The sequence below is a fragment of the Capricornis sumatraensis genome, chromosome 20, assembly GCF_032405125.1.
Source record: "Capricornis sumatraensis isolate serow.1 chromosome 20, serow.2, whole genome shotgun sequence".
NCBI classification, from domain to species: domain Eukaryota; kingdom Metazoa; phylum Chordata; class Mammalia; order Artiodactyla; family Bovidae; genus Capricornis; species Capricornis sumatraensis.
Window position 1 is genome coordinate 31,567,591 of NC_091088.1, and position 25,456 is coordinate 31,593,046.

Genomic DNA, 25,456 nt, shown 5'->3' on the forward strand with positions numbered 1-25,456 from the left:
GAATGTCTGGCATAAAGTGTCTGAAGAGCAGTGATTGGCATATAAGGGGGTTTCATCCCCTGGGGCTGGGCATGTTGCTGCCCAAAACTAAATCAGGATTCTGCTAGCAAGTAGGATGGAGCAGTAGCCCTCAAGATTCAGATTCCCAGGTAAGAGTCAATGGGCCTAGCCTGGGTCATCCTGCTTAAGTCAGGAAACATGATTGAAAGGTAAGCTTTTGAAAGGGAAGCAGGAAGAAGAAGCAGGAAGCTGAGTACAGAGGAGACCCAGCTCTATCTCCCTCCTCACAGGGCTTTTCAGATAGCAGGACAGCCTACATAATTTGTGGAGCCCAGTACAAATAAAAATGTGAGCCCTCTTGTTTACAAATTATTAAGAATTTAAATATGGTGACAAGCACATGTCCATGTGTGACTGCATGGGTCATGTACCCATGAAGGCTGTCCATGAAGGGTGCCCAGAATGGAGTGACCATCCCAAAAGAATCAGCGTTGGTTGGGTCTGTTCTTATACGAGATTGGATTAAAGACGTTCAGGGATGGTGGGGGAAGCTGTGGTTGATACTGTTATAATTCACATATATCCAGGCTGTTGTATAGACTATTAGTTAAAGAGCAAAGAAAGAGGTGATCACACCCCTTCTGCATGTATAATAACCACGAGCAGTGGCAGAATTCGGAGAATACAGAATTCTGAGGGGGCTTCTAATCTATTCCAACTGTGGCTGGGCAAGGGGAGATGGCACATCGGCTTTATTTCTTGTGCCCATGCAGACTTGACCATGCCAGTTTATTATTCGATTGTCTCAGTGGCCCTGTGCAGCGCAATGGATTATCTCCATAAGGTCACCGGGGCTCAGAGAGGTACACGGTCAAGCTGGGATTGGAAGCCAGGCAGCATAAATCCAGATTTCACATGTGTCAGCTCTCTGAAGTATCAGCGTTCAGTTCAGTTCAGTCACTCAGTCGTGTCCGATTTCTTGCGACCCCATGAACTGCAGCACACCAGGCCTCCCTGTCCATCACCAACTCCCGGAGTCCACCCAAACCCATGTCCATGGTGTTGGTGATGCCATCCAGCCATCTCATCCTCTGTCATCCCCTTCTCCTCCTGCCCTCAATCTTTCCCAGCATCAGGGTCTTTTCAAATAAGCCAGCTCTCCGCATTAGGTAGCCAAAGTATTGGAGTTTCAGCTTCAACATCAGGCCCTCCAAAGAACACCCAGGACTGATCTCCTTTAGGATGGACTGGTTGGATCTCCTTGCAGTCCAAGGGACTCTCAAGAGTCTTCTCCAACACCAAAGCTCAAAAGCATCAATTCTTCGGTTCTCAGCTTTCTTCACAGTCCAACTCTCACATCCGTACATGACTACTGGAAAAACCATAGCCTTGACTAGACAGACCTTTGTTGGCAAAGTAATGTCTCTGCTTTTTAATATGTTGTCTAGGTTGGTCATAACTTTCCTTCCAAGGAGCAAGCGTCTTTTAATTTCATGGCTGCAATCACCATCCACAGTGATTTTGGAGCCCAGAAAAATAAAGTCAGCCACTGTTTCCACTGTTTCCCCATCTATTTGTCAGCATTAGAACACATTTAATGAGGCTGGAGAAATTGTAAGGAGTGGGCTGTGTAAGACTGGACATAAAAGGGCTGTTTTTGAGGGACTCCAACTACTAGGGGCGGTTTCATAAGGGATATCAGTGCAGCAACAGAAATACAGGATAGATTATAGCCCCAAGGATGTCCACAGGAGATCAACTAGGGAGACTGAGCTGGAAAATAAACTTCATTTTTCTCATAAAAGTGTCTGTCATACTTGGTCAGTTTCTGAAATGAATCCACAAGCCAGGAACATTTGTCTAAATACTTTTAATTAAAATGCATTATAATAGGATAAAAGCCAGTGTACAAACACAGTATTCATGTTTATTAAGAAAATGAATGAAAATATTCCAGGGAGCTGAATACATTTGGATAATGAAACTGCAAACAGCTTTTTGGTTTTCATTTTATTTAAAATATTTACGCGGTTTAAAAAAAATAACTTGATATTCATTTTCTACCAAAATGCAGGAAATGTTGAAACATTTTAAATTAGTAGAGACAACACATGTAAGTAAAAGTCCTGTTTCAGCTGCAGAATAACAGTATTCCTGATCTGTATCATCTATATCTTGGCAATCAGCCCATCTCATTCTATTTGGAGAATAAGGTCAGCCTCAAATTCAGTTTATCTAATATCCAAAGTGGGTGAAAGCATCAAGTTTTATGAGATTTCTCAGTGAAATTAAGACACTGCTGATCTCATTTCAAAATCAATTTTCTTTCCAGGACAATTCTTGGAAACCTCAAAAATCTCTCGCTTTATATAATAAGCAGTATACACTCAAGGGTTGATATATAAAAGAATAAGTACATTTATATAACAAAGATTCCTTAGTTAGTAGAAGATAACAGTGACGGTGCCTCTGAAACTTTTTGCTGTCTACTGAAAGGCAATAAGCTGACTGATATATCTGAAATACTTGCTAAAGAGGGAAGCATTCTCTATGCTTGGGTCATAGAACATATAGTCCAAATATGATAAAGAGGAATGGGGATGGAAAAGAAAAAAATTAGCCCAAGCCTCCAGACTTCTATTTAAAAAAATTTACCAGTGAAATGATATCTGTGCAGTATTTGTAACTGCAGCATTATTTTTAATAGCATATGATTGGAAACAATGCAAATGGCCATTAATGGGAGAGAGGTTAAGTGTTAGAGTGTGTGTACCTGTTCTCTGCCTCTTCAGTCATGTCCGACTCTTTGCAACCCCACGGATTCTAGCCCACCAGGCTCTTCAGTCCATGGGATCCTCCAGGCAAGGATACTGGAGTGGGCTACCATGCCCTCCTCCAGGGGAACTTCCCAATCCAGGGATCAAACCTGCATCTCCTTCTCTCCTGCATTTCAGGCAGATTCTTGACTGCTGAGTCACAGAGGAAGCCCCTAAGTGTTACGGTACATCCATACAATGGGCTAGCTTGCAGTCCAGAAAAAATAAGCAAGCCCTTTATGTTCTGATAGGAAACAATCTCCAAAATATATCAAGTGAAAAATAACAGCAGCTCTAGTATGTTACCATTTGGAGGGGGGTAGGGAGGGAAGGAAGGAAATCAGAGTGAATTTACATATTTCCTTGTACAAGCTTAAAAATATCTCTGAAAGAATAAACAAGAAAGTAATAATCATGGTTGCTTCCAGGAAGGGGACCAAGGAGGCTGGGAATCTGGGGTAGGAGGGAGAATTTTTAATGACTATCCTTTGTACACATGAAAGTATGTTACTGGCTTCCAAGAATCTGCCTGCCAGTGCAGGAAACATAATGAGACATGGGTTCGATCCCTGGGTTGGGAAAATCCCCTGGAGGAAGGCATAGCAATCCACTCCAGTATTCTTGCCTGGAGAATCCCCAAAAAAAGGAGCCTGGTGGGCTACAGTCCACAGGGTCACAGAGAGTTGGACACAACTGAAGTGACTTAGTAAATAGGTTATTACCTTTAAAAATAAATAAAAGTTTTTTGAAAGGTCAGTTAATAACACTGCTCATCGCTATATTCAATAGAAAGATTACTAAGATCACATGATACGACAGGGACTAGGTGAATCTGTTTGTTACCCTGGGATTTAGCAATACTTAGGCCAGTCTGGGAATTCCCATATTGTACTCTTCACAGGGAAATGAATGCTGTGCTTTCATTTGAATGGATTAAGAACACAACTTTGCCAGCCTTCAGAGGCCCCTTTTGTAGTTCACCAGGTTTCTGTAATTTTATATGGGCAGGACCTATTGGAATGCCAGGTCTTTTTATTCATTGTTGTTGATGGAAACAAATGGCCCAATACTAGTTTTTGTTTTTAATCACCCACACTCCATAAAGAGCCATTTGGTTTGCAAATATAATCCTCTCAACAAATGTTCATTTGACTGAATGACTCTTTTTCCTTTTTTCATTATAAAAGCAGCATGACTTGTTCTGGAGAAAGCTCAGAAATTTCAGTGGTTGTTAGTCATGAGACTCCACCTTCTAGGCTTAGTGGAAACTGCTACCATTATCTCTTAGGGCTTCCCAGGTGGTACTAGTGGTAAAGAACTTATGTGCCAATGCAGGAGACATAAGCGACTTGGGTTTGATCTCTGGGTCGGAAAGATGATCCCTGGGAGGAGGGCATGGTAGCCTACTCCAGTATTCTTGCCTGGAGAATCCCACAGAGAAACCTGGCAGGCTATGGTCCATGGGGTCGAAAAGAGTCGGACACGACTGAAGTGACTTAGCACACATCATCATCTCTACAGCAAAGGTGTCAAAAACAAGTAATGAGTTAATCCCTGATGAAGAGGATTAGGTAACTGGCAGAGTGGATGCTCAGAAACGCTCACAGCCTCTTGCCAGTAAACCATTTCCATTATATCTATTCTAAGAAAACAGCATCACTGGGCACAATGGGATAATGTCTGCAGAAGATAAGTACTAACTGTCCTAAGGAGCACTGCTTTCCTATTGTGACTGCCCAGTAGAGAGACAGCACCAGACCGCGGGTCAGATGCGTGTGCTGTCTCCACTGCATCAAAGGAACAGCATAGCTGTCTCCCACTTCTGCCAGAAATGTTTTCTGTTCTTGAAATGAGGGGAAGTCAAATTCCTGAGGGGAAAATCCAAACATTCAACAGCTCTTTGTTTCTCCAACAAGGCTTCTCATGTATTGAAGCCCTACAGAAAAGTATTTCGTTCTTAATTACAGGTGCAGAGGAGGCAGGGTTCTCTAGTGACGGTGGGAACTCACCCGGCACAGACATTATGAAGTTCGTTAATTTCAAGACCAGCCCCAGGAGATGGAGAAACTGATGTCAGATCGGGACCACCGGCCGAGCGCTTGAGGCCACTACCGCGGACCAGCGTCTTGGCCTTTGGGGAGCGGAGGGGGCGGGGTGCAGGGGGAAGGAGGGGGCGGGGGCTCGAGGCGGGGTGCCGGGTGGTGGGGAGCGCGCACCTGCGGGGTAGGGGTGGGGGGCGGCGGGAGGTGCACTAACTGCCGCCTCTCTCCTCCTCCTTCCTCGCCTCCTCCCCTTCCTCCTTTTTCTCCTTCTCCTGCTTCTCAGGGACCTCCACCGACAGGATCTGTTCGCTGGGATCCGGGCCCGGGGTCACGTGGATCCGCTCCTCTGGCCGCAGCGCAGCCTCCTCATCTTCCTCCGGCCTCTCCTGGGAGGCAGGTGGTGGAGAGAGTGGGGCCGGAGCCTCTGGGGCGGGGGGCTCTGGGGCCGGGGCCTCTGGGGCGGGGGGCTCTGGGGCCGGGGCCTCTGGGGCCGGCGGCTCTGGGGCGGGGGCCTCTGGGGCCGGCGGCTCTGGGGCCGGGGCCTCTGGGGCCGGCGGCTCTGGGGCGGGGGCCTCTGGGGCCATCGGCTCTGGAGCTGGGGGCTGTTCTGGAGCAGCCGATCCCGCCTGTCCCACGGCAGCGTCTTCTGAGCTCTTGGCCTGGAATCCAGAAAGAGTGACTAGTGAGGCAGAGGGGTCTTGGAGGGATCTCGGACACGTTCCTCATCCTCGGACCCCTGAGAGGACGATGGCACTCCGCAGGTGAAATCTAACAGCTGTAATGTTGGACGGAGCTGCATCAGGGTTATTTGGTGAAACATATATCGTGGGGAAGTTTGAGGATTCAGAGTCTGGGCAGGGTTTGGTGAAGGTCTTTGGGATATTTTAGGTGTCTGTGGAGCTGTAGGGCTGGCCCCGCGGGATGAAGGGCAGAGCCCCGCACTGAACTGTTGAGGAAAGAGAGAGAGGCTGTGACCAGGAGGGACCACCACAAAGGCCTCTGCAGAGCTTAGATGGCCTGCCCTGCCCAGTTAGCCGGGATGTGTGTTCGCTGGGGTATGAGACAAACTCTAAGCAAATAAAGACAAGACTGAGAATTCCCTGGTCGTCCAATGGTCAAGACTCTGCACTTCCCCTGCCAGGGCTGAGTTCAGTTCCTGGTCAGGGAACTAAGATCCCACAAACCAGAGGGTGCAGTCAAAAAAAAAAGAGAGAGAGAGAGATAAGGTAAAGGCTGCTGCGAGCAGGATCAGTTGTGGCCTGCCCGTTTCTCGGAAGGTCTCTAAGGCTGAGACCCTCAGGGAAGAATGGGCTGGGTACCACAGGCGTTAGGCTGAACTGAGCCCGTGTTGGCAGACTTGGTGGGTATCTCCAGTCTCCAGCCTGCGGGGTTCTCAGGGACCCAGGTTCCTATGGGTGTTAATTAGAGAAGTGGGTGAAAATCCAAGCCTTTGTGGATACCCATGGCCCCTCCTGCTGTCTGAACCCATCTTTGAGTGGGAGAAAGCTGGGGAGATAACAGCCCCCAGAGGAAAAGGCCCGATGGTTCTCAGGGAGTCTCACATGAGAGCAGTCAGTGTGCTTATGGGAACTAGAGACCCCCTGAAGAGTATTCAAGTGAGAGGGTGCTGAGGAAGGGAACTGGGTAAAGGTGGGGTTATCCAAGAAGCTCCTGGATACCACGGCAGTTCTGGGACCAGCAGCTCCCTGTCTTGGTGTTTCTGCATGTTTTGGTGTGCTTGTTTCACCTCACCACCCCCAAACTCTGACAACACACTTCCAGGGCAGGATGCCTAGAGGGGCCCCTTGTGGGATCTTCTTGAAGCATCCTGCTGTGAATGGAGCCAGAAGGATCATGGGAAGGTTGATCAAATGTTTCACCTTGTTTAACATGCTTTTGTACAAGTATCCAAGGAAGTATCCTGCTTCATCTCTGCCACCCCGTGTGATAGCCAGGAGTAATCTGGGTCCCAGAATGTCCTGGAGGAGCTTCCCCAGGACACAGGGTGACAGAGCCAGGGTTTGGACCTGTGTCTTTAGGCTGCTGTTTAAGAGTTCCTTGGACTCCACCCTTCTGCCCTGGTTGTTCTAAAACTGCCTTTTATGAGCACATGGATGCAAATTTAATACACATCTTCAAGCTGCCTGGGTGAAGAGCTAACACTTAGAAGCAACAAATTGCTAACCCATTTCAGATAAAACCTTTCACTGTGCTGAGAACACTGTCAGAGCTCACGTTCACTCAGCTCCACACACGAGCCAGCACATAAGAGCCCAACTTTAAAAACCAGCTCGACCCTGCCCTTAACAGTTTGTGAGCGAGACAGTCACATCTCTTCTCAGTCTGGGGCCATTGGTGGATGTATCTGGAGAATGTCTTGGAACCCTGGGTGACTTGGGTATCATTCCCTGACTCCTGCTGTCAAATGACCTCTGAACAGGTCTCCTAGACTCTGATATCAACCTGGATTGAGACTGAGTTCACCAGGCTCCTTTGAATTCTGTCATGTAGACTGCTGTCCAGCACCCCCCCACCCCTGCCATCCCTGTCACTGAGCTTCTGCCTAAACCCATCCCCCTCCCCTTCCCAGCAGCCTTCCTAAAGGACAGTTATGAACAACCATAATTAGTACAATCATACTAATTGGCATTCTTGGCATTAGTCACAGAAAAAAGTCCCAGAACTAATTTAAAAATTCCCTTTAGACTTAGGGGGTGGGGACCATTGGCACCATGCCTGTCGCCTTGCTTTTTCCTTTCAAATCTTTTAAATTGTCACAGACACAACATTAGATATGAGACCATCACTGTCGTCTGGGGAGGGACATTCCCTGCCAACACCCACTGCTCCTACCTCTGCGGCAGCACCCGAACTTCCAGCTGGGGGAGCTCTCCTCACCCCAGCCCCTGCCCACTCTCAGTCCAGGGGTGGGCACATGAGCTGGTCCTCCCCAGAGAGCACCACACTGGTGCTCCACACATCAGGAATTGACATGATTCCACTCAATTCTGTCCAGTGACTACGAACCCTGGGACTCCTTGTTGGGACTGCTGGGAAAGAGGTACTTTCTGTGGCAGTTGCTCAGCCAGGAGGATGTAACCTTAGGGGTGTCATCTTAAGCCCTTGGGGCCCTGCCGGGGATGGAGCCACCCTCCAGGGAAGCAGAGGTGACAAGATGGCAGATCTCATCCTATTGGCATCATCTGAACTGGTAGATCCAGGCGTGCCTGAATCTTTCAATGACCTGCTCCAGTAAATTCCCTGTTTTTCAAGCTAATTTGAGCCTGCACTGTCAGTTGCCTTTCTGTCACTTGCAACCAATGAATCCAGACTGATACAAAGAAGGAAAAATAGTCCCTACAATGGAATGCCTGGGTCCTGAGGCCTTTTCCCTGGCACGTGGTTAAAATGGCCCAGGTGGCTGGGTCTCCAGCTGCATTACCTGTTCCAGCAACTGCTGCTGTCTGGCGGCTGCCTCCAGCGCGGCCAGCTCCTTGAGTCGGGCCCTGAGGAGGGCAAGCTTGCCACCTTTGCCTCCCTTGGCACCCATCTTTCCTGCTGCAGCCAAGGCGGCATTGAAGAGCTTGGGGGTGCCTGCCCGCGGAGGGAGAATAAGCACACTCTTCTCCTTGGGCTTGTTGTTATTTCTCAGCATTCGCCTGAAAGAAAGCAGCATCCGCTAACATCACCGGCAAGCTCTGGGAGAGAATGAAGCCTCACTCATTCGGGCAGAGCCCTTTAGCTGAGTTGTGTGATGCAGGCTGGTTTGGCTGACAGTTCTGAAGTCCTTTTCTGAGCCCAGCACAGTGTTGCTTGGGACATCACATCTCACTGAACGATCAGAACAATCATAATGATGTGGGGTCTTACTGCCTGTACTTTATAGATGAGGCTCAGAGGGGTTGGGTGACTTTTCTGAGGTTACACAGGAAATGATGCAGGATACTTTAATATAAGGAATCGGAAATAGGATGCCCAGAGGAAAAAGAGCCCGAGCTTCTTGCTTCTCCTTCTTTGGCTTGTCATTTTACCATCATCACCATCACCATCATCAACACTGAGTGTCTATATGTGTCAGGCTGTGTGCTCAGACCTTAACAGGCAGGAATTCTCTGGTGATCCCTGTGATCCCCTTTCCTGGTGTTCACACCTCTGTGTGGCCCCCTTCGAGTGTGGTGGGACATGTGACTTGCTTTCAACCAATGGAATACAACCAGGGAGATCAAATGTCGTTTTTGTGAATGTAGGTCATACAGGATTGTGGCCTCTGTCCTGCAAGAAGACTCTTTCCCCTGCTGGCTTTGATGAAGTAAGCAGTCATGTTGGGGGAGGCCTTAACCTGAGGGCAGCCACTGTCCAATGACTCACTAGAAGCTGCCCCCAGTCCCACAGCCACGAGGAACTGAATTCAATCAACAACTGTGGGACCTCAGAAGAAGATTCTTCCCTAGTTGAGACTTGAGGTAAGACCCAGCTCTGGCCCACATCTTGATGACTGCCTTGTACTGGACACACCTCAACTGTCCCCAGACTTCTGACCCCTAGAAACTCTGCAATAATACATATGCATGGTTTTAAGCCACTCCATTTGTGGTAACATTGTTATGCCACAATAGATAACTGATCCACTCTCTGTTCTTTATCAGAATAATCCTGGCACTAATCCTCACAGGAAGGTCCTATTAGTCTCCCTCATTTCAAATGAGGATATGGAAGCCCAGAGAGGGTGAGTAATTTTCCCAAGGCCACCCAGCTGGGAAGTAGCAGAGTTGAAATTCAAACCCATGCCTTTGACCCCAGCACCCCATGTCTTAATGATTACAAAGGAATATCACAATACTCTGTGACAATACTCCATAGGGTAGGTGTGAGTCTGAGGATCCCACAGAGGTCTCGCTCCTGGCTGTGCCTGCAGTGTGCTGGCCAGAGGGATTATTGTACCTAAAAGAACAGGGGAAACCAAGGCTCAGTATGAAATGAGTGACATGCCCAAGGTTGCAAGAGGTGGCAGAGACAGAATTACAACCCAGATCTCAATGCAATATACCACTCTGCTTCTCTAAATAAGGAAAGAATGTTCCATCAAAGAGAGCCCTGGCCTTTTCTAAGGAATTGTTCATGCTACTGATATGTGGTGAGTGGTTTGGCTCAAGAACAAATGAGTTTCGCCTGCAATCTAGCAGGCCTAGGCGACTAATTGGCAAATTCATTCATCAGGGGTCCAGCAAAACTTGTTTGTTTAAAAATGAGGCCATTACTAGCTGCTTATCTAATCAGATGCAATGGATTTAAATAGTGCATATTGATATTAATTGCCCAAGACTTGCATTGTCTAGCTGGGCTCCCCCGGGAGGCCGCAAACACAGTAATCATGAGGGGCCTCTTCCAGGCCTGGCACTGTCACCTGTGTTATCTGAGTCCATAATTCACAGCACGGCGGTCCGTGGGAAGGCTCAGTGTGGTACTCAAATAACATTGGCGGCAGCAGCTACGGGACCTTTGCTGATTGCTAACGGCTGTCTCTGTTTTGAAACATTGAGCTAACTTCTGGGACATTTCCAGATTAAGGAAATTTATCCTCATTTTCAGCTGACATGCGTTTCACTATAATTACTGTATAATTCACCCCTGGAGAGAGCAGCATGCATGAGACCTTGTTGCCTCATTTCTTGGAGTGGCCGAGTCAGAGAGTGGAGCATCTCACATCTTTGGGGCCTTGGGTGCCCCATCTGTAAAGTGGGCAGCTTGGACGGAATCCCACGCGGGGCTCTCACCAACTCAGACATCCCCAGGCCCTGTGGTTCTCAGCCCCATCTCTCCTTGGGTGGGCAGAGCTCATCTGTGACCCCCTGCCTCTCTCCTGAAGCTTGCCTGTCCAGAGAAGCAGCCTCTGAAGGGCCGTGTCACCGCCCCCTCTGTGTGGCATGGCCCACCAGCCCCTCCTCCTCTCTGGTTGCCTCTGGCCAGCCCACTGCAGGCACAGCCAGGAGCGAGGCCTCTGTGGGACCCCCAAACCCACACCTAAGCAAGGGGGAGGGATGGGATGACAGCTCTAAGCATGGCTTTTCTGAGGCACGCTCCTCTGGCAGGGGGGCAGGAAGGGAAGGGGAGGGGGAACCTGGTGCCCGTTCTCAGACTTAAAGTCAGTTCTCATTATCCGCGGTAGTTAAGCTCTGTCAAGTATCTGCAGACACAGAATTAGTGACTACTGAGCAATGGCTTTTTGGGAAAATACAGGATTTGGTTCCTGTGAGCCACTCAACACGACATTTTCATCAAATGATCATTTTGTAACCTTGTCTTGTGTGTGTGTGTGGTGTCTATTTTAAAGACGTCGTATTTAATATTGTAGATTCATTTACAACGAACATGGCTCTGTGACTCAGGCCTGTACGTGGAAACACGAGGCCTCACTTCAGCACTACTGGGGCCATTTTAACAGCGAAATCACCAAGAAAATTCACAGAAATGTGAAAAACATGGTGTGAAGTGGGCCACAGAAAGACACTTGTTCACAATCTGAGCTGAAAGAAGAAGGCAGAGTGTCACCTTCTTCAGTTTAGCTGGAAAGTGCACTTCCAGTGACTCAAATTTTTGCCGCTGGGCACACATCTGCGAATGTCCCTATAAGCCTTTGAGTATTGATTTGGGGGTTATGAATGAATTTTAGTGAGTAGGTGAATTGCACATACAGAATCGATGAATAACGAGGGTCGACTCTCTCAGGAGAGTAGCGTGAAGCGGGCAGACTTGGCAAAATTTGAATATGCTACTTATATGTTAATTGACTTTATTTTTATTTCCTGTTTCTTTGGCCGAAGCTCAGGGAGACCAGCCATTGGAAGGGCCTGGTGGCCTCTGTGAGCAGCCAGGTAAGATGAGTTATGGGGCAGCTTCCTTCCCCAGGAGACCCCAGCGCCTTGTCTGTATTATGCTCTAAGGTTGACACTGCTTCCACTCATCTGGGAGCTGCCAAAGGGATTTCATTAAAAACTTAGGTCACAGCAAGTTACTCGGCAGTGTAAAACCCTGCATAGCTCCCGTCTCCCTCAGACTAAAAACTAAAGCTATAGATGAGACTTCCCCTACAAGGCCCTACCCAACCTCACCCTTCCACTCCTCCCACCCCATAACAACCTATGCTCATTCTGTTGCTCGTCTCTGTGCAACACCAAGTCTGTGCCTCCTCTGAACCTTCGCACATGCTGTTCCCTCTGTTTGGCATGCTTTTCCGTGTAGGCAGCTCACTCCTTCACTCTGGGCAGGTCTCTGCTGAAGTGCCTTGTCCTCAGAATGACTCTCCCTGACCAACTTATCTCACATAGCTCCCTCCATCACCTCTGTCTCCTCAGGTGGCTTTTTTATTTCCTTATGGCCTTTATCTCCAGCTGACACATCACCACTGTTGGTCTCCCCGGCTAGAACGTAAGCTTTGTTTGGTCTCTGCTGTGTCCCCAGGGCCTCAGCATATCAGCTCAATAAACTATTGTGCTGTATGAATGGATACTGGTGAGTTTTTTCCCTCGATCATGATCACTCTTGGTGTAGTTTCTTCTTGGAGACTGAAATGGAAAATATGAATATATGATAAAAGCTATGGGAGGAAATACCAGATAGGTGGATTTAAAAGATATTACCCCATGGAAAATTATAGAGAAAATTTAATGGATAAAGAGGAACAATCATTATTATTAACATATACTGAGCTCTCTTGTGTGCTGGGCCCCCTGCTGGAGACATTCACGTACACTGTTTTTATTTAATTGGCTCCACAACAAAGTGATCACCCTTGTTTTCCAGTGGAGAAACCGAGACCAGAAAGGAAAACAACTTTTCCGAGGTCACGCAGCCAGTACTGCACACAGACAGCATTTGAATCCTATCACTCTCCCAAGTCTATTTTCCACCACATCAAGCTGCATCCATTGCTCAATTAAAAACCTGATCTTCTGGGTTTGAAAGCAAAACAACTGCTTTTCTTACCTATTCCAGGGGATTCCCTAGCAGTCCAGTGGTTAGGATTCCAGGCTTTCACTGCCGGGGGCAAGGTTCAGTCCCTGGCTGAGAAACTAAGATCCCACAAGCTGCACAGCACAGCCAAAAAAAAAACAAACAAAATCCCCCAACAATACAAAATACACATGCATGAGCTTATTCATTGCAGTACTATCTATAACTGAAAAATATTGGAACTAGCCTACATGCCCATTCATAGGAATGTTTTGCATTTGTCAAAAGGAACGAGGAAGCTGTCTGTAGACTCACAGAGAATGTTTTCTGGGATTTATTGTCACATGAAAAATGTCAAGTCAGGTGCAAAAGAGAATCTACAGTATGCTCCCCTTTGTGTAAGACAGAAAGGGAAATAACAAAATGGTCATGAACCTTCCTATTTTTGCAAAAAGAAACACAGGAAGAGAAAAGCAGAAACTAATGAGATTAGGCTCTTGTAGAGGGAGGGTGGCAACAAGGAGGGGTGTTTGGGACTCTGAGTGTGCTGTTCTGTAGACTTCTGCCATGTTAATGTTCTACATATTCAAACACATAAAATCAACAAAGATCAAAGTGGGGGAACACTAAAATGAAATGAAAACTGAGACATATGAACCTAGCTGTACTTCAAATGAACAGAACAATCACAGCAAAGGAAAGAAAACAGAGAATCAATCCAAACAACTCTGAATACAACATGTATATCATAGGTACTCAGGCCAAAGACAGAAAGAACTACTCTCTACTTAAGGCTTTCTTCTTTCCAATAGTGTGGGATAGGAATTCTGGGACTACATTATACTGTAGGATAGAACAAATGAATAAATGTAATGAGGATAAAGGGAGTCAAATTTCTCAGTGTTGAAAAAGAAATTGACAAATCTGGAAAAGGAGATTAGAATGAACTCAGTGATACTAGATCGAAATTGTTAGATGGAAATAGAGATATAGATAGACACAGACAAAAAAAATAGATGTTGATATTTATGTATATGATGTACATATATGTATATATTTGCATTTATACACAAAAATGTACATGTGGGTATTTTCCAGCTGTACATGTGGGTATATTTCCCAGCTCTATCCACTGTGAAGGCCTAGTAGCAATGAGTGAGTGAGTGAAAGTCACTCAGTCATGTCCGATTCTTTGTGACCCCATGACTATACAGTCCATGGAATTCTCCAGGCAAGAATACTGGAGCGGGTAGCTGTTCCCTTCCCCAGGGGATCTTCCCAACCCAGGGATCAAACCCAGGTCTCCAGCATTGCAGGCAGATTCTTTACTATCTGAGCCACCAGGGAAGCCCAAGAATACTGAAGTGGGTAGCCTATCCCTTCTCCAGGGGATCTTCCCAACCCAGGAATTGAACCGGGGTCTCCTGCATTGCAGGCAGACTCTTTACCAGCTGAGCTACCAGGGAGTATTCAGACCTTAGTTTCTGAAAACCATTCCCTTCTAAAAGGAAGCAAGCCTCCTTGGAGAAATGACCATTTCCAGGGATGCAGCAGGGAAAGTGTAAGATGAATCTAGGGCAACTTCTTATGCCTATAAGCAAAGAAGTGCTAAAATGTAACAGGGACGTAACAAAAGTTCACTACACCCAGCCTGAAGAGGTGTCCAGTGGCCAGTCTGGAACAACTGGAGCATCAAAACCATGACTGTAACAGGGTATTCATGGAATAAAGCAAATCTGTATCTTTGTAAATAGATAAATGAATACATAAATGGGAAAGGAAAGGAAGTTCTTCCATATAGTAGGACACTAGTTAATAAATGCAGAAGGCATGATGGAGATAGAAAATCACAACCATCATGCAACCATCATGGCCATCATTGCAGGGAACCTTCATTGGAGGCTGAAAATAGTAAGTGAAAGCATGATAAGGAACAGGAAACCTAAATCATCTTGACTTCTCTCTCATTACTTAGACGAAAATAGTAACTTTAACGTGTGGAAGATTTAACCAGTGATCAGAGTAAAAATCATCAGTATAGTGAGAAAGCAGCTCCATGTGCCTCTCAACATGCTGTGCCGAGAAGGACACAACATCACTTCTCAGTAATTTCTGCCTCAAACGCAGAACCTGAAGATAATGATGAGAAAACATTAACACCATGTAAACTTACATGGAGGGGACTTCCCTGGTGGCTCAGTGGTAAAGAGTCTGCCTGCCAATGCAGGGGATGTGGGTTCAATCCCTGGCCCACATGCCATTGAGCAGCTAAGCCTGTGTGCCACAACTACTGAGCCAGCGCTCTAACCCACGCTCCCATGAGAGAAGCCACTGCAATGAGAAGCCTGAGCACTGCAAGCAGAGAGAAGCCCCCTGCTGGCCACAGCCAGAGAAAGCATGTGTGCAGCAGTGAAGACCCAGCACAGCCATGAATGAATAAATAAATCTTTTCAAAAATCTTAATGGAGGGGTAGGATGGCACCCCACTCCAGTACATCCATGGAAAATCCCATGGATGGAGGAGCCTGGTAGGCTGCAGTCCATGGGGTTGCTAAGAGTTGGACATGACTGAGCGACTTCACTTTCACTTTTCACTTTCATGCACTGGAGAAGGCAATGGCACCCCACTCCAGTACTCTTGCCTGGAGAATCCCAGGGACGGGGGAGCCTGGTGGGCTGCCGTCTATGGGGTCACACAGAGTTGGACACGACTGAAGCAACTTAGCAGCAGCAGCAGCATTCTGCAAAATAACTGGCCTGTCCTCTTAAGATCAATAAAGATCTGGGACCAGAGGATACGAACATGGCAACGTCCTGCAAAGGGAATCCAGGAATAGAAAAGAAGAAAAGAAAAGCTATAAAAGACCCTCTTAGAACAATTAGCAAAATTAGACTATGGATTAGAGATGAGATAACAGTATTGTTTCAATCTCCAATTTCCTAACTTTGAGAAAGGTACCACGGTTATGTAAAAGAAAGTCTGAGTCCTTAAGAAAAATGCATATTAAAGTCTATATGGATTTTTTTTAATTAAAAAAAATGTACCTGGCCTTCTTGCGGAGCAACTTCTGAGACTCAGGATAATGCACCAGAATTTCATTCAGGTCCTTCTTATCCAGAATGAAGAGGTTGGTAAACCCATGGGCCACCACGTTAGCTGTGCGCCGGTTCCCGCCCCCAACAGCCAGCAAGCTGGGGCAGAGACGAGAGGGAGGTGAGGCCCTTCAAGGCTGTGGTTTTGATCACACCAACATCTTCATTTCCACCCCTGTCTGGAGCACCATGATGGCCTCAGGTGGGTGAGAGCTGGGCCTGAGACAGGCTGGGACCTGGGGCCCTTTACTGCAGGGCTGCAATGCTTGCATCTGGACAAACGTCTCTTCCTTGATACCCTAGCCCAACCCCTGAACACACCTCTACCTTGAGCCCATATAAGAAACCAGCTCACCCCCCGACCCCACCTTAGGGAGCAAGTGAGCAAGGGAAACTTTTGCTTGTTATTTTTCCCTCCTGTGCGGCCAGGGCCCCAATAAAGCCTTGCCTGGTTTCTTCTCTGGCCTCCCGTCAATTTCTATACCCTGGTCAGTATCAGCCCACCTCTCTCACATGCCAGCAAGTGCCAGTGCAGCCTGCACCGTGGTTTCCTCAGACCCACCAAAGGGCCCTTGGGGATGTGGTCCCCCCGACTGGTCACACCCCCTTCCCCAGCCTTTGCCCAGGACCCTCGTCTCACCCCACTCTGACCTTATTTCTCCGAACACAGATCCAGCCTTCAGCGTCACCAGCACCGATTTCCCATCCGGACCACCCAAGACCTGCACCTGCCCCGCCTGGATGATGTACATTTCCCGGCCTATCTCCCCCTGAAACAGAAAAGGGGCGGTCCCCCCGTCATCACCAAAGGCGACCACAGAAGCAGCAGGGCTGGGCCCAAACGCTGGTGGCACAGCTCAGTGGACCAGCCCTTCCACTGACTTGGCGTGTGGTTCCCCTCGGGGGCCTCAGTCTCTCCATCTGTGGATTGGGGAGAGTGACCACCCCCACCCTGCCAGCCTGCCTAACTGGCAGGATTATGGTAGGGACCTAGTGGTATGATGGCAAGTGCTAGATAAGGAGGCCTAGGTGTAGGAGTATTTGGCAGATTCCCAACTGTGCATACGATGGAGGGCCCCGAGGCATGGAAAAGCCCACACTGGTCACACAATCGGCTGATACCCGTGACTCCCCCGCATCCTATCGGGTGCTCGGGAGGCATTTGCTAACCGACATGGGGATGACAGCATGAATGAGAATGGCCAGCATTTACCTGTCACTTCTCTGTGCCAGGTGCTGCTCGAAGTGCTTTATGTGGCTGAGACCACTTAGTCCTCAACAGCCCTCGAGGTAGGAACTCTGCCCAAGGTCCCAAAGTTCAGCAAGGCAGAGCCAGGATTTGAACCCAGGCAGTCTGGTTCCAGAGCTCATGGCTGTTACTTGTTGAACCGAGTGCCCCCACAAATTCATATGCTGCAGTCCTAGCACCCAGCTCCTCAGAATGTGATCTTATTTGGAAAAAGGATCATCAGAGATGTAAAGAATTAAGTGAAGATGAAGTCGTGCTGGAGTTGGGGGAGCCCCTAACCCAACAGGACTGGTGTCCTTATGAAGGGGCCTTTGGGTACAAAGTCAGGCACACAGGGAAGGTGGTGTGAAGAGACACAGGGAGGAGACAGTCAGGAGATCCTTCGCTCACTGTTCTCAGAAGGCACCTACCCCACTGCCACTTGGACCTTGGACTTCTGGCCTCCAGAGTTGTGAGTCAATGCGTTTCTGTCGTTAAAGCCGTTGTGTTTGTGGTACTTTGTTACGGCAGCCCTAGCAGACTGATACAATTTAGTCTTAGTCCCAAATTAAACCAAAGGGATGAATGAATGACTTGCTTCAGACTACAATCAGAAATATCCAGTCTGCCAAGCACCTTCTAATCCCCATGCCCTCAGAGACCATCACCCTGGGCAGCTACCTATTGGTCATACCTGGCGTGTTTAAGGAGAGACAGAAACCAAGGACAGGTAAGTGGCTTTTGCTTTTGATTCATTTGACAAATGTCTCTTGGGCATCTCACACATGCATGGCCTTCTTAACAAAAAAAGAATAAAGTCTCCTTCCCCTGTTTCAGAGTCCAATTTGACAAGGGGCTGAAATGTGAGGTGTCTAAAGCACTCACCCTCATGTCACTAAGCAGCCCAGGGGTGGCCTAGGGGGTATGTATGTCTCAGCGAGATTGTCACAGAACAAAACCTGTCAGCAGAGGGCACCATTCACACACGTTCACCAAGTGTTCAGCTTTCTCCGCAAACTCCCCAACAATCTGATTCACTCTTTCGCATCCGAAGTCAAGTCTACATTACCCACGAGGATACCAGCTACAGCAATGGCACCAATTCTGCCAGCCACGGTGCCAAACTCCATATGCTCATATATTTTAATTCTCACAACCACCCCACAAGGGAGATACCATTAATATCCCTACTTTACCTATGAAAAGAGTCAGATTCAGAGAGGGCAAGCTACTGCCCCAAGGCTGCACAGCTAGGAAGTGGCTCCAGTGTCAAGACAAATCACTCTATTGCTCCCAAACCTCTCTTGGCCTCGAAGGCCGCAGCTTTGAATTCTCAGCCATTTACAGCATCCTTGTCCCTCTTCTTTCAGCTCTTTGCTTCCAACTGTATGCTGTTCTGCAGCATACAACTTGGAGTCAGGGCCCTTCTGGGGCTGGGGGCTCCTGAGTCTTGCAGGGGGTTCTTGAGCAGCATTTCCACCCCCGTACACACACCAAGCCTTATCAACAGCTCTGAAATCTGGTTCCTGCTCCCCTACCCTGAACACTCAGTCACCAAGTGACCTCAGTCTCACCTTAAATCCCAAAAAATGGGAGCAGAAGGGACCTTAGAGACTGTCTAGCCCTGGGATTCAAATCCATATGTTCCCCAGGATCAGGCAGGTGACATAAAGGAGAGAAGGGAGCCAGCAGGGCAGTCGGGAGTGGTGGGGCATGGGGCATCTCTTCAGAGCCATTTCCTTCTCCACTCCAGAGGACTCTTGCTGTTTGGCAAAGTGGGGCTCAGTGCTGGCCAATTTTCTGTTTTCAGCCAGAAATCTGGAAATCTGGATTTTTATGTAAAACTTTCCTTTTTTTTTTTTTTTTGGCTGTACTGCACAGCTGACAGGATCCTAGTTCCCTAACCAAGGATTGAACCTGGGTCACAGCAGTGGAAATACCACATGCTAACCACCAGGAAATTCCTGAAACCTTCCCATTTTTTACAGGTTGGAGACTATTCAAAACTTTATTTTTAGATTAATCCGGGTATGCGGGGAGGAAACAACCCATGAGACACTGTGGGCTGGCTCCTTGCCAAGGACCATCAGTTTGCAACCTCTGACCTATCCCTCCCCTGTCCAGCCCCGTTTTCCCGACAGGAAGACCAAGACCCTGGAAGCAGTTCCATGTACACAGTCAAGACCCTGACCCTCTTTTGGCTCCTCACTTTTCTCTTCTGTAAAGTGGGGTTCCTCATCCTGGTCCCCATGGTCCTATGAGGAAGGAGCCAGGCTGAGACACATCTGAGCTTGTGCCCGGAGCTCCTCCTGCCAAGCAACCCAGGAGCCCTGGGGTCAGCTTGCCACCCGCCTCTCCTCCCAGCAATTAATTAAGGTGCTCTGACCGCACCTGCAAACCTCACCTTCCCAGGGGGCCCCTCCAGCCCAGCTCCGATGGGCGGGGGCTGCCGCAGCCGCCCCAGCCACTCACCTTCTTGCACACGTAGTCGTTGGGCAGGTAGACGACAGAGCGCAGCCTCTTCAGCATGTCAAAGATCATCTGCCGGTCACAGCCCTGGCCCCGAGAGGAGGGGAAGGAGCCATTTAGAGGAAGGCGTGGGCTCGAGGCCTTCCAGAGTCCTGAGAGTGGGGCACTGGGCAGGCCATACCTGGAAGAGTGCCACTTTGCTGACGATGGAATAGTTCACGTCAATGGCAAGGTCCAGCCGCATCTTGTCCGGAAGCTGCACCATCAGCTCTGACTCATCTGCAAATGAGACCCTGCAAGGGTCAGAGGCACGGCCAGGCCCTTCCTTCACATACCCAGTGCCGAGCCCACACTGCACTGGCTGGGCCCCCAGGTGTGCCATTCCTCTACCACTCGGAATCACTCCAGATTGGGAGGTTATGCTCTCTCCTCCAGGCCTTTGCCCATGCCGTTCCCTCTGCTGGGAACAATCCCCTCTGCTTTCCTGGCTAATCCCTACTCATGCTTCAGAACCCAGCACTCATGTCACTTCCTCCAGGAAGCCTTCCCTTGACATCCTCCCACCCAGCTATTATGTTATCAGTCCCTGTCCCATAGCATGTATCACACCCTTTACTGCAGTTGCTTGCTGATGATCTGTCTTCTCCACTTACATTACAAGAACAGCATTTGCAAGAACTAAAGTATGTGGAGGATGTACTATGTGCCAGGCACTGTTTTACAGAGTGCTTTACCAAGACGGTTTCATTAACTTCTCCCAGCAGCCCAAGAGGTGCCCGCTACTAAAACCCACCTCACAGACAAAGAAAGGACAACTCAGGAGGGCAGTGACTTGCCCACAGCCACACAGCTTGGGGGATGGAATCAAGGCCCCACTCAGGCCTGGGGACTTCAGAACCTATCCTGGGAGAGCAGTATGTCTGTACACCGTGGCAGTGGAAAGCTTGGCACATGATGAAGGTTGGTAACTGGAGACAGAGATGTACCCCGGGACCCCAGTCCCATGCTCTGCCCACTGTACATTAGCTTAGGGCTCAAGTGCCAGGTCTGTGCAACCCTGGGCAGGTCAGAGCCCTCTCTGGTATTTAACATGTGCCCCTGTGAAAAGGGCCAATGATACTGAAGTTACAAGGCTGTCACTGGGATGGAATGAGGCAGTGGAAGTGAACATGCCTTGGAAACTACTATGGTTAAGTGCATTGTCCACAGACTTGCCAACAACCCCAGCTCAGGAGACAGTGGGCCTCAAGTGTGGCTTCTTTGAGACCAGACAGAACCCAATGGAGGTGAAGGGGGGCGATTTCACTTTGCTGAGGGCCTTGGGGGACCCTAAGGTACTGCGCCAGTGGTCCACAAGCTTTTGAGAGCCTTCCAAAATGATGCCTAGGCTCTGAAAACAAAATTATGTGCATGTGTGTATGTGTGCTCAGTTGTACCTGACTCTTTTGTGACCCTGTGGACTGCAGCCCACCAGGCTCCTCTGTCCATGGGATTTTACAGGCAAAAATACTGTAAATGTAAGTGAAAAGCATACAGACAGATGCTTTAATAGTAGGGCCACCTGGGAAGCACAAAAACAAAATTACTAACTCAGGTGGTATTAGTGGTAAAGAAATTCCCCTGCCAACGCAGAAGACACAAAAGATGCAGGTTCAATCCCTGGGTCAAGAAGATCCCCTGGAGGAGGGTATGGCAACCCACTCCAGTATTCTTGCCTGGAGAATCCCACGGACAGAGGAGCCTGGAGGGCTGTAGTCCATAGGTTCACAAGGAGTCCAACACGACTGAAGCAACTTAGCACAAAGATAAAAAGGAAACAGGAGGAGAAAAAGTCAATTAACATATAATTAGCATGTCAAATTTCCTTAAGGATTCCATTTAGAATCCGTAAGAACTTCACTACATTTGGAAACAATTTATGGGTAAGATTCTCTCACTTTGCAAGAATTACTGAGCATACCTCATCACTGACAAGAAAGCTGAACCACAGTGAATGAACATGTGTTGTTTTAGCCAATTTCAGAAGCAAAGCATGACAAACAAATATAAAATATATTGTAGTAAACTATAATGGAAAAGGCTCTGAAAAGAAATTTTTAAAAATTTATAAAATATATATGGTATGTATGGGTGTATATGTATACATGCTTCTCTGATGTATACAGGCTTCCCTGATGGCTCAGTGGTAAAGAATCTGCCTGCAATGCAGGAGACCCGGGTTCGAACCCTGGGTCAGGAAGACGCCCTGGAGAAGGAAATGGTAACACACTCCAGTATTCTTGCCTGAAAAATCCCACGGATGGAGGAACCTGGCAGGCTACAGTCCATGGGGTCACAAAACAGTCAGACACGACTTAGCAACTTCTTGTATACGAAGAGCAAGAAAGGTGAGAGAGACAGAGACAGTCCTTCCTTTCCTGGTTCCAACTGCACTTCCATCTTTGAATGGGCACCTCCCAAGGCCTCTCCAGGCATCTCTCACTTACGTGTTGGGGCTGCAGCCCAGAGAGGACCCCATGCTCAGGGCCCCAAGGACAGAGGACAAGGGCAGGGCCCAAGAGGGCAGGGCACTGGGGGTGGGGCTGGGTGGAAGGGCGTGTCTTACCCAGCATGCCTTGGGAGTGCCAGGTGTACTCGTACCAGGTCTTGACCCGGTTCTGCACAGACCTGGGGATCTTGTAGAAGTTCATGTATTTCACGGTGCTGTCCATGCAGCTGCGGTAGTAGGTCTGTCCCGCGGTGGCGGCCCCCACTACGTCTCTCATCTGGGGGCCAGGAGGGTGGTGGTCAGGGAGGCCACTGGGTCAGAGTGGGGCCGGGCTTCAGGGACATGGGTTGTGGGCACATTAATGTAACACAGGCGCCCGGGTGCACGCTTGCCGGGCTGGTAAGAAATCAGGAGAGAGGGGAAACCCATGTCCACACTTAGAGGTTTTGCTGACCCAGATGTTCTGCCTTCAGGGTAGACATGGAGGAGTGAGGCTGCTGGCCCTTCGGTGGGCTTAGGTCTCTGGGGCCACACGAGGAGGGCAGGTCTCGCTGGGCTGGGCTGATTCTGGTGCCAACGTGACCCCCTCAGAGGAGGAGATGTGAGCCAGGTGTACTGGTCCTTGGGGCAGAGCCCCTCAAAGGCAGCACTGAGCACCCCTGGTGGCGCCTCATGTACTGCTACAAGCTGAGCCTCACGCCAGGGCCCAGCACATTAGAATCCACCAAGGGCTCCTCTCCAAGGGAACAGCCCAAATCCTCAGCTTCTGCAGGAAGCCACTGGGCCCAGCTCTCCAGCTACCCCGGAGACTGACATTTCAAATGAGAAGAACCTTCAGTGAGGAAGTGGGACCTACGCCTCCACCACCACCCCTTCACCCCACAGATCCCAGAGCTCCAGGCTCCTGACTCTCTGCCCAGTGCTCTTTTCCTGGGCTTGGTCTGAAAGGAACAGGCATGGACGGTGACGTTCCTGGCAGCAGCGGGAGGAAGAGGGGCCCTGCAGGCAGGTGGGTCGGGACAGACTAGTGGCCCACCTACCTGTCCAATCATCACGGAGAAAGCGAAGACACCTGTGAAATAGTTTAGACCTTGGAAGACGATTTCAAAGAGCGTCCTGGGGTCAGGCAGGCCGCCGATGGTGATGAGGGTCTTCACAGCCCAGTAGTAACAGCGAATGTAACTGAGAAGAGAAGAAGGGGACCTTAGTCATCAAAACTCAGCCTGTGGATCCTGGGCAATCTGGCTTGAATATAAAGCTTTATAGCTCATGAGTGCAAAAAAAAAAAAAAAAAGAGGGAAAAAAAACTTCTCCCAACTGCAGAGCCCTCTGCAGCATACAGAGCATGTTTGCAGGTGCTGTGTGGTTTGGTCATGACTCTGCCCTAACCCTGTAGAGACATGCTGTCATCCCCATTTACAGATGTGGAAACTGAGGCTTCTGGAGGTTGCTCGGAAGACTTGGCGAGAGAATAAACCAGGGCTTTCCAGCTCCTGATGCCTGGGATCCTTCAGTTTCCCTCCACATGTTTCCAATGTTCACAGTCTCTGCTTTGCTCTCCCATCATGAGGTTCAAGAACAAGCTCAAAATTGGAAGATGATCTCGAGGGTCACCTTTTCTGACCCTTCCCTTCTGCTGTCCACTAACCAGATAGTGAGACTGAGGGCCACAAAGGGAAAGGGAACACCCATGGTCACCAGCTGGCAAGTTCCAGGGCTGGGACTGGAAAACAGGTGTCACCTTCTCTCTAAGCTGTCACCCACCGTCAGTAACCCCTTGACACAGACGCATGAGCCATCAGGAAGGGAGGTGGCCAGTGGGGTCCTGCTGTGTGGTACAAAGCATAGGAAATGCCCAAGCCTGTGAAATCATCACAAAGTAGCAAAAGTCCCTCCCTCACTATTTTGAGTTTTAAAGGTTTGCATGTTTATTAATAATTACAAGTTTGCATTATTCCAACAGAGCAGCCTCACTGTTCTAATTCCTAGCCATTAAGTCCTACAAAAATAAACTTAAGCTTTTACAATAACTTAATCGATACAGAAGTAAAACCTTTATAGCTATTTAAACGGATTTAATTACCAAGGTGCTTATGTTCAGACCTTCAGACCGTGCCCTCCCAGGGGTCAGCAAGGTTGAGGTCAGCAGGGCCTAAACTCAGGGCATTCTCAGCAGGCTTTCCTGTACTTTCTGTCATCCCACCAGGGCACAGGAACTGCCCAGAGCCTGCCCTGTCCCCAGTGTCCTGATACATCCATGATGCCAGGGTCCCCGCTTAGCCGGGGAATGGAGATCATCATCCAACTGGCCAGTCATCTAGTCCGAGATTGATCCCAAACTGGTCCTCCCCTGGGCTCCGTTCACCAGCTATTTATGCAGTATTGTGGTTAGATCATGGGCTCCGGCACAGACGGCCTGGGCTCAAACCCAGCCCTGACACCTTCTAGCTGCATAAGTAATCCATCTTGCCAAGCCTTCTTCCGGTGTTCTTCTCCGGAAGGGGCGTGGCCATAGACCATCCTTCACAGGGCGATTGTGAGGATGACGTGAAGTCAAAAGAGCACCTGGCCCATGGTGGGCCCTCAGGAAGCGTCAGCTACCAGCACCTTCACTGTCACTGGTTCCGGCAGTGGAGAACAATAGACTGGCCTGTGCCCTCACGAAGTTCACTATCTAGTGGAGGCAGGCATGTCAATGTGCAATGAGTACTGGGGGAGGGGTGGAGAAGCAGAAGTTTTGGGGGAGTTGGGTAGTGGGGGTCTTGGCCTTTGTAAGGCCTAGGGCAAGGCTCTCGCTAGGCCTTCCCGTCCCTCATTACCACCTGGTCCAAGAAAATCTCAGACCCGCGCGCTAGGCCTGCCCTGTCATTCCCCCGTCATACCAGTTATGGCCACCAGGGGGCATGCTAAGCAGCCTTTCAGTTCAATTCCCTTCTGTCGCTCAGTCGTGTCGGACTCTGCAACCCGATGGACTGCGGCACGCCAGGCTTCCCTGTCCATCACCAACTCTGGGAGTTTACTCAAACTCATGTCCTTTGAGTCAGCCATCCAACCATCTCATCCTCTGTCCTCCCCTTCTCCTCCTGCCCCCAATCCCTCCCAGCATCAGGGTCTTTCTCAAGGATTCTGTTCTTTGCATCAGGTGGCCAAAGTATTGGAGCTTCAGCTTCAACATCAGTCCTTCCAATGAATATTTAGTACTGGTTTCCCTTAGGATGGACTGGTTTGATCTCCTTGCAGTCCAAAAGACTCTCAAGAGCCTTCTCCAACACCACAATTCAAAAGCATCAATTCTTCAGCACTCAGCTTTCTTTATAGTCCAACTCTCACATCCATACATGACTACTGGAAAATCCATAGCTTTAACTGG

General features: G+C 48.9%; 1 protein-coding gene across 1 annotated transcript in view; it reads right to left on the reverse strand.

Moving 5' to 3' along the window:
• Nucleotides 1–25,456, reverse strand: part of LOC138096743 (cyclic nucleotide-gated channel beta-1-like) — a 93,831-nt gene that overhangs the window by 52,231 nt on the left and 16,144 nt on the right. Inside the window, exons 11-20 of the mRNA XM_068993023.1 lie at nt 23,127–23,268; nt 22,204–22,363; nt 19,780–19,877; nt 19,602–19,685; nt 16,553–16,671; nt 15,854–16,000; nt 8,301–8,517; nt 5,455–5,517; nt 5,101–5,325; nt 4,826–4,947 (exon numbers count right to left, since the gene is read on the reverse strand). Of these exons, the coding sequence (XP_068849124.1) occupies nt 4,826–4,947; nt 5,101–5,325; nt 5,455–5,517; nt 8,301–8,517; nt 15,854–16,000; nt 16,553–16,671; nt 19,602–19,685; nt 19,780–19,877; nt 22,204–22,363; nt 23,127–23,268 (1,377 nt within the window). The remainder of the gene's footprint in view (nt 1–4,825; nt 4,948–5,100; nt 5,326–5,454; nt 5,518–8,300; nt 8,518–15,853; nt 16,001–16,552; nt 16,672–19,601; nt 19,686–19,779; nt 19,878–22,203; nt 22,364–23,126; nt 23,269–25,456) is intronic.